A 13,887-nucleotide genomic window follows, 5' to 3' on the forward strand; every position below is an offset into this window, starting at 1 on the left:
AATATTAAAAGACGTAAGCTTTACAGTGTGTTGGTAAGGAGAAGGGCCAGAAGAGAAAGGGAAGAAAGAAAAGGAAAAAATAGAAAAGCGTGTCTCTTTACTTCGTCGTCGACGTCATCGTCATCGTCGTCATCGTCATATGCAGATGCAACACTCACCTTAGGAGTATATATACTAGTTCGTAAAAAAAAATCTTTTACTGAGCTTGTTTCCGGAGCTCGGAATATCCAGCAGGTTAACGAACGAGGAGTCTCTTCCTTTTTACGACGAATAAACTCGTGTCTTTTCGATGAACGAGGAGGGAACGATCTCTCTCTCTCTCTTTCTCTCTCTCTCATTTACTCACTCTTCCCTCTCATACTACTTTCTAGTAGCTCGCCGTTCGGATAAGGGGGCGAACGAATGGTAAGGGGTTAATGGATATCGAGCGAGTCGTGCCAGACCTCCCTCATGCTTTCCATTTCGCTCTTTTTTTCTTTTTTTTTTCTCGATGATTTTCCTTCCCTTCTCTCTTTTTCTTTCCCTCTCTCTCTCTCTCTATTTCTTTCTTTCTTTCTTTTTCTTCATTCTCCAATCCTTCTCAGTGCTTCTCCATTTTCTCGCAAAACCATGGAAAAAAGAACGATAGCTCGCCGATACCAGAATGTCTTTATCGACATCGTGATTATTCGTTACAAACGATAAAAATCCAAACGATTATCCCGCCCTTTTTCGTTTCTCTTTTTTTTGGGGTTTTTTTTTGTTTCTATTTTTTCGCATCGTTTATTCGCATAAAGAGTTCTTCTAATTTTTATTCCCCGGAAATTGTTCCGAGAGATTTTAAACGCACTACAATCGCCGAGATTTTCATTTGTTCTTTTAACTTTTTTTTTTCCTTGTTTAAGAAAGAGTATGTCGTTCAAATCGCTTGAGATTCGAAATAGCTCGTTCGAAATACTTAATGATTCGCAACGGAAAATAGTTTGGTAAAAGCTTAACGAAAGAAGAAATCCGTTCGACTCTACAAATTGAAGAAGTTGTTTTGTTTCTTTCGATTCTGGATCATTTCGAGAAGGTAAGGTATGCAGATTCAAAAATCGTGATTGTACTCCCTTCAATTATTACGATGCGAATTTTGTGAAATATATTTTCGACGTATAGTATCGCTCAAAATTAGGTACGTATATATATATATATATATATATATATAAGTGAAGGAAATCCCTACTGATGTTATTATCACGTATAATGAGAAACTTCTCATCCCTCGTTATCGTTCATACATTTCTATTTTCATATTTCCGTGAAATATTAAGACAATCTATGAATTTCAATTTCCTTTGCAAGGGAAAGGTGTGGACTAATCAATTTTCTTACTTCGATAATCGATAAATGCTAATATCAATTTCCGTCATACGTCTTCAATTTTGCGACGAATACATAACGTAAAACGTAACGTTCGAAAATGTTGAATTTCCGTCTTTTTTTTGTTTTACATATCGACTGTTATCATCCCCATCGAGTTTTTTCATTTTACGAGTGTGAAAATTAGATTTCTATATGACATAGGTATCGTCAGTGATCATAGTTGGGAAAACTTAAAGACGAGAAGCTGCGATCGTTTGAATTTTTCGAATTATTTCTCACTTGTGAATTAAATCGTTTGATTCAATTAACGATATAGCTCTTTCCGCTCCGAACAAACATGACGAATTATTTATTTATCAAAGCATTTATTATCCAACAACGTTTGCTGTACTTGATTCATTTAAACTTATTCAACAAAGCTATTTACCGAGATAATTAAAGTGCCCCTATAATGCTTGTTTTACAACGAAATTCTTGTAAACATATTTATCGTGGATTTATTTAGTAGCTAATAATCCAACGAGACTTCTCATCGGTGTGTATATACATTCAAATAGTTCGACGATGCTAATGAACAAAATGGAAAAAATAGTGACGTCATCATTTTTTCTTTCTCTTTTTTTGTCATTCTTTTTACTTTCAGAATGTATATTGACTTAATGTATTGTCGAAGCGTGAATCGAAATTGGTACGATTGAAAAGAAAGTTCGTCCATTTTACAAAGGTAATACTCCCCTTCTCTTTTTTCGCTAGTCGAAAAGTTTTCTTGAGTAAACTTTGCATAACAATTGAAATGCGTCTTTCTCTTTTTCCCTCTTTTTCTCAAAATACATTCTGTTAGAAAACTATTTAATTATGCGAAGTCGAAATTTTACAAGTTATCAACATTGTTCTTGTCGTTTCTCTTACTTAGAAGATGATATCGAATTCTTTATACGTTTCTGTTTGATGAATTATTGTCCCATCAGATTGTGTGTGTATATACGTATTTGTATGTAGAGTGAGTGTCCTTTAAAATCGTACACTCTTATGCTTACTAGATTTTTGCTTGTAAACAATTGATATAGTGTGTTTAAGATGAAGAAAATTGAAAAGCACAAATACATTATTATACATTAATTACATATTTAATGAATTTAACTTGAAAGCTTTTCTAACAAGTGAATATCAACACGTACGATTTTTAGTAATGGGCGTTTTCTATACATTATTTTTGTATTTATTTAAATCACTTGTTATAATTAAAAATAAATATTACTTTATATAATATTATATGAAAAATTATTTTATACGAACACTTTTGCCTTAGAATAAATTCACTCAATTTAGGTTTCACTGTACATGGATTTTACTTTCACGGCGAGAGTATTACTGATCTTTAATACTAATTTAGAATTATAAGAGAAGGTTGAAGGAGAGAAGAATGTATTATTAATTATAGGATAGAAATAGATAGTTTCAAGATAAAGATCTACACACAGTCAGATCGTTGATAATTACTAGTAGATAATTATAGGCTTGTTTTTTATTCTCTTTCTCTTGTACCTATAGCAAATGAATAAAAGAGAAGTAATTGCTGATCGTCAACGATGTCGAAGGCCGGTTGACGTTCGAGAGTACGAGCAGTATAGAACGTGTACGAGGCTGATTGTAGTAACCCGGTGCTTTAAAGCTGCTGATGAAAGGCGATCTCGACGAATAAAAATAAACGGTTCGACAACGATTCACTCGTTCTCGACCAACTGCCGTCCTGTCGTCGTCCACTAAAGAGAAAGAAAGAGTGAGAAAGAGAGAGTGAGAGAGAGAGAAATGTTTTTAAAGAGGGTCGACCGATTCACTGGAAAATGGAGTCTGCGTTACGTTTCGAAGGGCACAAGGTCGTTTTCTTCTTTGCTTCTTTCACCGTCGATCGTCGATCTTTCCTGTTCTCTCAAACCCCTCCCCTTCTTTCTCTCTCGATTACTCTTTTTCTGGCATTTACACGTTCTTTCTCCCAGGAAATTGCTCTTTCTTTCTTTACTTTATCGTCCGTGAAAATAGGAGACACCTCCGATCGCGAAATCTTAATTCACAATGTACACGTGAGAAATGAAGAAATGGTGTGTTTTTTTAATTTTTCGTAATCTTTTGATACTCTTATATTTTAATAAAAATTTTATGTATAAAGGGTGTATGCAGGTGAGCCATGGTTGTATATATATACTATAAAGAATAATATTTTTTTGCTTGAGGCACCAGTTGTATTAAAGTCGTATATTTATAATTCTTTCGTACAAACAGTAAAAGAAAAAATCGCAAGATTCATCAAGAAGTAGAATACATCAACAGACTAGAAGCTCATCTGAACTTTAAAATAACAATTTCTTAGACCAGAATAAAATATAATTTTTCATATAATGTTATACGAAGAATTATTCATGTTTATTTATAGAATTGTCGTAGGAATATTGTTTATATAATTGACTAATAAAAAAGAAATTTTCACACATTGCGTAAACTATTCTGTTTTTCCATCCAGACAGAAGGATAATACAGTAATGGAGTAGTGATTAAATAAAAATTAGTTTCTTCCATGATTATCATAAGTATGATATTAGGAGAAGGTATTTAAGTTTAAAATTTTCAAACACAATTTTCTCGAAAACGAAACCTCAAGCGAAAAAATGTTATTTCTATTTTATGACGTATTATAACATATAGGATAATCCTGTATGTATATGTAGGTATATATCCTGTATATATATAGTTATATTTGGTATAAAGTGAATTCATATATAGAGAGAGAAAGGTTTGTCGTGTGGAAAAAGACAAAGCTTTTCTTCGAACGATAAAGTATGAGATTCGCCAAAAGGAAGATAGGTAGATACCTCATAGAAAAGAAGTTTTCAGACAAATGCTGAGATAGAAGAAGAGGAAGAAGAAGAAGAAGAAGAAGAAGAGTTTTCTAAATGGACGAAGAACGATATCCGTGAAAATGTAAAAGGAAAACCTAAAAAAGATCGTACTACTCTTTTACGATGCGAGCAACGTGAAACTTAGAAAGCTTTCTTGTTCGTTTTCTTATTTCTTTTTATATTTTTCTATGTTTCTTTCTTTGTCCTTTCCCTCGTCGTTTGTAATCGCTCGTCTCTGGACAATTCTATTTGACTATGAGAGAAGAGTTATTAAATTTTACGATATCATAGGAATATGCGATCTCGATTTTCTACGAATATTTTCTATTTCTTTCTCTCTCTTTCTCTCTTACTTTTTTCCTCTTCGTGAACATAACCTTCAGTTGTGACGACGTAAGGAAAAAAACGAAAATAAGAAAATGATTTTATTACAAAAGTAGACAGAATTCATACGAGATTCGAAAACCTCAAAGCGAATTTTCTTCATAACTTTCGCAAATTTTAGATAAGAATAACGGTACTAACAATCCACCATAAATTCCGTCCAATGTAAGTTTCTATTTATTAAATGTTTGTCGTTTAATTCACAGATCTAAGAAAGGTACGGAAACGTAGATGAAATTCTCTCTATGTCTAACACTTGCCATCATTTGTTTCCCTCTTTCATTCACCCTCTTTCACCCCCTTTCAACCTCTTGCTCCGTCTTCGTCGTAGCGTGTTTTGTTACTCGACTGCGATGTATCTAAATCGCTTTTCCACGAGTTTTCGCTCGTGCAGTCGACTATTCATCGTCTTCCTTTGTGTATCGCGTAGTTCCATCTGAAGGCTAGCTCAGTGAAAAGTTACTTTTCTTCGAAACCATTAGACAAGTTTCTCGGGTGTTGCTGAATTTTTCGCTTCCCTTTTTCCCCTTTCTATCTCTCTTAGATCTACAATAGCAAATCCTAAAAATACGATTGAAACTTGGGCAAATCGATAGAACGTGTTGTGAAAACGGATCGGAAACATAAACAAAAAAATTTAGTGAAAAGAGGGTGTTCGAGATCATCGAAGGAAATGGATGTAATATTAGAAAGATGCATGAAATCGAAGTATATATATTGTCTCCACGTTTTTATATACATGGATGAATTTCTAGGACACAAGTTCTCTTTCCTTCTCAAGCTTTTATCTCTCGCGCACTTCGTTTTAGACTAGCTTCACACATCCCTCGTTTCACAAAGATCGGTTCATCCTTCTACTCGAACTGGCTACGAATCAGTTTCCCACGAGTTTATATTCATAACGAATAAATTATTCTGCGGGCTGATGGTACTGCGAGCCCATCGGGATGGATATATGTATATATATTATAATATGTAATATATGTATATATATATATATATATATACATATACATATCGTATATACATAGGCTCGTCACGTCGCCTCGCATTATCCACATAATCGGAGTACGTGCCAACGTGAAAGCTCGCGTTTCTCTCTTTCCATCCTTTTCCCATCCTTCACGACCATTCTCTCTCCTATTTCCGCCCAACCACCAACTTTTTCTCCTCTCTTCTCTTTATCCATTTTTTCCTTCTCCTGTCGTTTTGTTTTCTTTCTGTTCTTCGTTTAACTCTCCGACCGAGCGTATCCTTCGATTCTCCCTCATTCCATTTCCGATCAGCGTACCCGAGAAATAAATCTGTTCCACGGGACGATAATTTTCAACATCGTGAAACGAATCCGAGAAGGGGACTTTTATACCTTCGTTAAGATTTCGAAGCACGTATGCTCAAGTTGCTCCGCTTTTTCGATTATTCTTTTCGACGAGTACTTACATTCGACGAGATTATTGGAACTTTTTCCCTTGAAAGAGAGTTTTTATTTTATCGACGATAATTATCGAAAACTTACGACATCGTCTATATCTTATTTTCGTATAAGTATCAACTCTTAATTATAATTTTTCAATATACAATTTAGTTCAAAGCACGTAGGTAAGTTAAACTCAAGTTGTTTCGTTTTTCTAGTTTAGATTTTATTATACGTTGGACGAATACGTTACAAGATTATTAAATCTCTCCTCGAAGAAGAAAACAAATTTATTTCTAACATTCATTATTTTCTTTAATGAAATTAATATCATCTTTTCAATATTCTTACAAGCCAGTAACGCTTATTGTTACTTATAATTTTTCGACATGTCGTTCTAGATTCCGTACGACTATTAAGCTCCCTTTTAAGTTGTAATGGGGTGAAGAAACTACCACTCCCTTTTGGAATTAGGCGAGCATTGTTTCATATAAGCTATTCAATTTTAAAAGGATGGTATAGCGAGGCGACCTAAAAAACTACGGATATGATGGACGCGTTAAAAGAGCGCGAATGGTTCGTCCACTTGACGCTAATTCTCTTCGTTTCATCTCTCTTCCCCCTCCTCTCCCCCCCGTTCTATCCAATCCTTTACAAAAGCACGTCGACCGAAGGTTTACTTAGCCATTAAAATATTCCATTAACGCGCACACCTAACTCGTGGAACTGAGCATGTGCGAGGAGGATAAGAAGAAGTAGAAAGAAGAGGAGAAGGAAGATATGGAGGATGAAGCGAAGTTGGCACAAAGGAAACGTTGGGAAAGAAGCCTTATTAAGGATACCTGCTACCTCATGGAGTCGCTTAAATTTCAGAACGTCGTTTCACGAAACACGCCGTCGTAGTCGTTAAGACTAACCCGATGAGATTAAAGGCTTCCGAGATTTGAGAGATGTCGAGTCTGAATTGTCCGCAATTAGTGGTACGAACTGAGTTGAGATCTTTTTCTGTCTCTTTCTTTCTTTATCTTCTTTTTTTATCTCTCTCTCTCTCTCTTTTTCCGTCGCCTTCAATTCTCCTCTCCCCCGTCTCAGCTGATTTTTTCTGTACTCTCAAACCTTACTCAAGTTTCTTCAAAAAGAATCCGAAGGAGAAAACTCGTTGTAGAAACGTAGCATTCTTAACTGGAAGCTCGAAGATCTTAACAAGAAAGCTTCTTAGACGCGTCTTACGATCGTTATCGGCGTTTTTGATTGTTTTCAAGACCGACCAATCGCCCCTTTTCCAATTGGAGGTCTACAACCACTACGTATATAATTTATCGTCAGCGTAAAGGTGCAACAACAGAATGCTTTCTTCCGACTTCTTTGATACCCTTCTTTATTTTTTATTTTTTTCTCCCTTTCCTTTTTATTTCTCGTAACGAGCCCTTCCCTTCTCTATAAAAGCGTTAATTGATCCAACGAAGAAAGGTGGCTACCATAGTCTTTCGTTCTTACGTAGACGGTATTTAAAATATTCATTCTTTTTATCTTTTCAAATCTAATGACGCGATTTATATTCGACTCCGAAAGAAAATAATCATTTACCTACCTATCCTACCTCTATTTACATATTTTACGTAGTCGATTTATATGTCGAAGCTTTTAAAGTTTTCTTGATCGAACTTGTATTTTTCTTTTATTTGACTTTCTACCATAAAATATTTAACGATGCTAAAAGTCGTTAGGTGTCTCGATAAAATTTATAAATAGATATCCAATTGTGATATCTCTTTTTTCTTTTCTTTCTCTTTCTCTCCCTCTCTTTTTCTCTCTCTTAAATTCGACAAACATAGTCGATTATTTTCCATAATAACACTTTTGTGAGAATTCGTTGATAGATAACAATTGAATTTTTGTGTTCTTTAATTTTGCCTTTTATTAACACGTGTCATATTCAATAGAATACGATAACTCGTTTATAAAGATATTTATTAGCATTTGTCGAATATCATCTTTTTTAACGATAAATATCGAAAAGTTTCATAAAAAAAATGTCAATCTACTAGGTTGGTTGTCTTTATTTCACAAATTAGATTTTCACGAATATGTTACGCGTGTTCGGTGTTATCTCGTTTCCAGTATGCGCTCGAGCGAAACTTTTAGGAACACTCTCACACGAACTGTGAAACACACGGACAACGTTCTCACTCTCTATCGCGTTTCGCAAGCGCGCAAAGTTGAACTAAAGCTTAAAGCTTTGTTTGTATCTCCCTGTTCCTTTTCGACGTACGTTTAAAAGGTACGTATTTGTTGATTTGTTACATTTAAAATGATATCCAATTGGTGTAACTTCACCGTTTGTTTTCATAAATTCGATTAAAAGTTGGCCACTTATTATTATTTCCAAATAGGAAATTTATAATTATTCTACAATATATAAATATATCGCGATTTTAATCGTGAAAATCTAATAAAAGATTTTCGAAAATGTGTGACGTTTCGGCGTGCCGTCAAGCTGAAAATAGTTTCGACGTATTCCATTTATCATGCAAACAAAACCGACAAGTACGAATTCCAAACGGAAAGTATTTCTCTCCCTCTATCTATCTATCTCTTTCTCGTTCACATAGAATTTCGGTAGGATTAGGTCATTGATTCGGCAGGAATTTGATACGCGCGTGGTATAGGAAACGATCGATGCACGTTGCAAAGCCTCGTTGCGCGATCCCGTAATACAAAATGCATATATAGACAGTTAATTTCCGTAAGAATACAGTAATTTGACGTAGCACATAAACAAGAATACGTACGCTATTGAAAGGAAATAAAACAAATAACTTACCGGCTAATATTAAAAATCGGGCCAACATCCTTCTATGTTCCTGTTCTTGGACTAGATTGGTAACTTCGTTATTTTTTTTCTCCTTCTTATTGAAAGTCTTCTTCAAGCTGATCTCTCTCCACTCTACCACGACGACACCAGCGTGATCACCAATAGGACAACCTTGTCTATTTGTCTTATAATTGTTCACTCTCGCAATAATAAATCTCTATTTCGAGAGGAAGAAACATCGTTGTCGAGAATACGACGACGCGTCGAAGTCATCGACGACATTCACGAAATCATTGAATGATCGAGCACGACGCGTTCTCGGAATATCCGGCCGCGATGGAACACGCGGGACCAATACGGGATCGCATTGGTGCGATATTATCAAGATTAAACTGAATTCACGAAAACTAAACAATATGTCGTTAAATAAATGAGAAAATATACAAAATCAAAGATTTAACCGAAAAAACAAATCTCGTCGAAAATACTCTTCGGTGCTTCCCTCCTCCGTATCGTGTGTCCAATGGAGTTAGAATTGCACGCGGAACGTCGGACGCGGTTCTTGCACGGCAACTCGGAGAAGATAGAAGACAAAATTCACGTTTTACATATTCGACGAGAAGATACGACGAGAAGGAACGAATGTACGAACGATCAAGTGCGTAAGAGAAAGATAACGAAAGCGCGGAAAAGGAAAGATTAAATGATGGAGAGAGAAAGAAAGAGAGAAAGAGAGAGGTAAAGGAGAGTGGATTCTCACGGTGTGCGAGAGAAAACACGGCACGTCCACCCTCGCGAAAGTCTTTGGCCTCCGGCACCGCCGGCCACGACTGATCCGCGCCGGGAAAGCCCCGCGAGTGTTAGGGGCGCATGCGTGCAACCCTCTCCCCTCTCCAACGCTCGCTATCCTTCTTCAACCCCTCTGTGAACACCCTCTACCCTCTTCCACTATACCTGTTTCTCTCTATCTTGGTACGTATACCCAACAGAGCGTCACCTTCTCTCATTTGGAGAGGGGTTCTAGCGAAGAAGGGGTGAATGCAGAGAGAAGAGAAGAGAAGAATGAAAGGGAGGACGTGCGCGGTCGTTGCACGCACCCTCAACCCTCTCTCTCCTTTTCTCTTTTCCTTTCTTTTTTCTCTTTCTCTGCATCTCTCTCTCTCTCTCTCTCTCTCTTTTTCTTTTCCTCTCGGAGTTAGAGGAACCCTTCGGCTGACTTTCCGAGATGGATGCGTGCCTCTCGTAAGCGCGCATCGCGTGCGCGCCCGCCAAATCGTTTCGTGAATATGTGTGCTCCCTTCCTATCCTACCTGTTCTTCAACCTCTCTTTTACTCCCTTTCGCGTTCATTTTCGAGAGAAAACTTTTCGTCGATTCTACACGGCCTCGTCGAGCTACCAATGTTTTTTTCAGTCCTTTTTTTTCTTTCTTTTAGGTTTTGTTATTTTTTCTATTTAGTTAGAAAGAGAGCGGTATAGGCAAGGATAGTGTAACTGAGAGAGAAAAAGAAAGAGAGAGGGAAGGGTAGGTCGTTCCGGGCGCGTTGAACCGCCCGTACTTTTTTAGGGTGGGTCAGGGAACTTGCGAAGGACCGAGCATGTACTCGGCAGAAGAGGTGGAAAGGTCGCGATCGTTCATCGGCTAACATACTACCTCTCTGACTATTTCGTTTGTCTTTCGAGTATTTCGTGTACGTTCGTTCATTTGAGCTCTCCTCACGTTGCGTCTTTCCCTTTGCCTTTCTCTTTCTGTCTCCCTTTCAAAGACTTTGCAACGTTAAGTACGGTTTATCTTCTTTCTAAATGAAATCCGTGCTTATAATAATATACCTAATATTTGCTCGTATGTACATATATATGTGAAAATATTTATCTGTCATGGTCTCTACTTAAAGAAAATATCTATGACACAGACACACACAGTGTATATATATATATATTTTTTTTTTCAACAGGATGCAGTAAAATATCGTATTTTCTGTAGGAAGTCCGTATCTCTGTATTTATTTTTATCTCTATTTTAGCTCGTCGTCCTGGTCTAACTTGTATACCTAGTATGTAAAACGCTGGATCGATATACCGGAATTAACGAAAACGATTTTAATCCTATCGACGCAACCACTCTTGGAGAAATATTAACAAATTACCGCGTCGAGTCTCGTGCGATTTATTAATTAGTCGCACTCGACCTCTTTCCCATTTCCGTTCTCGGTGTTGGTCCACTTTTGTCCCACCTATGACTTCTCTTCCTTCTCCCTTTTCCCTTCAATATTCTTTTTCTCTCTCTTGTACGCTTTTGCGTAGGGGATTGTCTTTCGAGTAGGGGGTTGGTAGAATCCTGGCTCAGGTTCTAGCTAGAGGAACAAAGTATGTTTGTATATAGCTTTAGAAAATAAATTCAAACAAAACTTCATGTCGTTTGATATCCACTCACGAGAAAAATTTTCAGTCATCGAGGAAGTTTCCTTCAACATTTCTCGCAATTTCTTGTACTTTCTAGATCGTCGAATCAGGCTTGATGTTTTTATTATGACCTCGGGGATTTCTAGTAGCTTTTAACTGGGAAAAGATATATGATCGGAGGAGAATAATCTGAATAGAAAGTTTGCTGCTCGTAAGCGGTAGCAAGTCACGCGAATGTATCATGAAATATATCAAGTTCCAGTTAGATTTGTTACGATTGTCTTCCAGCATATATTATATACAGGAATATATCGTATATGTATCAGCGTAACTTGTAGAAACAATTAATTGTTAGCGAACGTTAATTCCTCTGTTAGAGTCAATAATCGATTTTTGAATGTATCGAAAGTTCGATCATGCCTTATGTCTCAACAATATTGATAAATAAAGTTGAACATTTTGTACACGATGGGATGTCTGCCAAAGAGAAAGAGATAGAAAGAGAGAGAGAAAGAGAAAGAGAAAAGTTTTGACGTTAAACGACTGGGGAGCTTGGAAGCGAACTCGAACTATGAAAGGAGAGAGCTATGGGGATGAGAAAAAGGAAGAAGAGAAAGAGAAAAGAGAAGAGGAGGTGGGGCAGCTGGAGGAGGAGGAGGAGAAGAGGAAAGAGAAAAGAGAACGGATAGAATTTGCGTCGAGGTAGAACTTGACGTGCCCGGAGACGCGCGCACGAAAACGGAACGGTTCTTTGGTACGAGCGAGATGGGACTACTTTAAGGGGTAACATAGACTATGGTGGGAGGAAAAAAGGGAAGGTGGAAAGCGAGATAGATACCGAGAGAGGGAGAAAGAGTCAGAATTATAGACAGTGCATCCCTGGCAGAGAGATGCAACGACTGCGTCCGAGCACGTCGTTAAAATCCGACCCGGGGCTACGGATTCCGAGTCGTCTACTGGTAGCAACCCCTCTTCGGCGTCCTCGACACTCTCGGCACCCTCCAGCGGCGGTCTATCGTACGGTACTCGTTCGACTATTGTTTCGTCAAGTGCGACGTAAAAGACTCGAAGATCCCCCCATTGTACCGGCTATTAAGGCTGTTGTCTTGGTCTTCGTTTCTCTCTCTCTCTCTCTCTCTCTCTCTCGTTCTTGTTCTTCTTCTTCTTCTTCTACATTGGTTACTTCTCCATCTCTTTCTTTTTCTGTCTTATTCTATTTCATTCCCGAGAGAATCGCCCTTCCAGCATCGTCGCAAAAAGGGGTAAGAGCAGTTTGTGCAAATTCAAATTTGTCCCTAGGTCACGTTACCCTGAAGAAGCGAATTAAGGGTCGAACGAGGAAGCAGCACTTAATTTCAACGACTTTGGAAACACTATAGATATTCTAGGACCTTCTTTTAAGTCTCCATGGATCTACTCATTTTTTATGTATATCAAGTATAGGCCAGTCGGGTTTTAAAGTTGGATTTGAAATGCATATTCGTTTGACCAGACTATCGTTTCTTCCTCTTCCACATGCGTCCTCGTCCTCATCGTTGTCATTGTCATTGTCATTGTCGTCGTTTTTAAAAGCCCGACTACACGCCGGTAGATTCGCTCTCGTATGTATGGCACAAATAACAAGTCCTTTGTTTTAGAAATTGTTCCCCACCGCCACCAGCAGTACTACCCGCTGCGAATCGGTCCCCATTTCTCTTGTTTCTCGTTGAAGCTTCAACCTTCTCTTCTTTTTTTATTTTTATTTTAATTTTTATTTCGTTTATATCCCCCTGTCTCACTCTTTGACTCCATCTCTCTATCCCCCTATCCGTTCCCCAACTTCTCATCCTCCTACCCTTCTCTAATTTTTCGCCGTAATACGCTGACGTAAATCAAGCTCGACGACGTAACGATAGTTTCTCCCTTATTCCCTTTTGACGTTGTTCGAGCGTACAGAATTGCCGTAAACAACAAGGTCATTCCCCTTTTATAGAAACACTCTTCTATACGATGTCTATAGATGCGCTTATTTCGATATCTCTCTCTTTTTCTCTATTTCTCTTTCTCTCTGTTTGTCTTTTTCTCCCATTAGAAAGTTCAAAAATGTTCTTTAACATTGGAATGACACTAATCGTTTGTACGTTTCATGTTCCACCATCTATAATCAAGTTTGGCATCCTTTGGTAGAAGATCCGCGCGTTCGTGGCATTTCTCGATAAGTTCCGTGGAAACAGAATTGCGAGAGAGAGAGAGAGAGAGAGAGAGAGAGAGAGAAATGGGATTAGAGGGCGAGAAAGGTAGAAGAGAGATAGAGAGTAAAGCCCGTAGCAAATTGGTTGGGTAATCGATGCCGGTCTTGGAATTCCATCTTGAGATCAGACGTGCACTGTTTAATTAGAGTAGGTACGCTACTTCGGTACGTGAAAATCGGTATACTTTATAAGCGATAGCTATTTTAATTGTTATACTCGACTTTGATAGATTTTCATGATAATTATTGATGTTTTGTATTTAATATCGAATCTTCGATGTTAATAATACTTTTTTCCGATCAATCAAAACACAATGCAATTTGCGCTTATTATCATCCGTCGTTGGATAAGTTGCTAATTAATAAATTAGTATAATATATCTATCAATTTAAATAATGATT

The 13,887-nt window shown here is 37.4% G+C and overlaps 1 protein-coding gene across 14 annotated transcripts in view; it reads right to left on the reverse strand.

Annotated features, from left to right (window-relative positions):
• The window catches only part of LOC122519656 (Down syndrome cell adhesion molecule-like protein Dscam2), a 74,810-nt gene extending 65,134 nt beyond the window's left edge, over nucleotides 1-9,676 (reverse strand). For 13 of the 14 annotated variants that reach the window (XR_006304342.1, XR_006304341.1, XM_043639264.1 and 10 more), the window contains exon 1: nucleotides 8,864-9,592. Coding sequence is in view for 12 of the 14 variants with exons in the window: in XM_043639264.1 (XP_043495199.1) it covers nucleotides 8,864-8,891 (28 nt within the window). In the remaining 2 variants the exon portion in view is untranslated. Of the gene's footprint in view, nucleotides 1-8,863; nucleotides 9,593-9,614 lie in introns of those variants that run through there. The other variant, XM_043639258.1, reaches the window with a different exon arrangement.
• Nucleotides 9,677-13,887: the final 4,211 nt, after the last annotated feature.

Source organism: Polistes fuscatus, unplaced genomic scaffold (genome assembly GCF_010416935.1).
Source record: "Polistes fuscatus isolate 324 unplaced genomic scaffold, CU_Pfus_HIC Scaffold3, whole genome shotgun sequence".
NCBI lineage: Eukaryota > Metazoa > Arthropoda > Insecta > Hymenoptera > Vespidae > Polistes > Polistes fuscatus.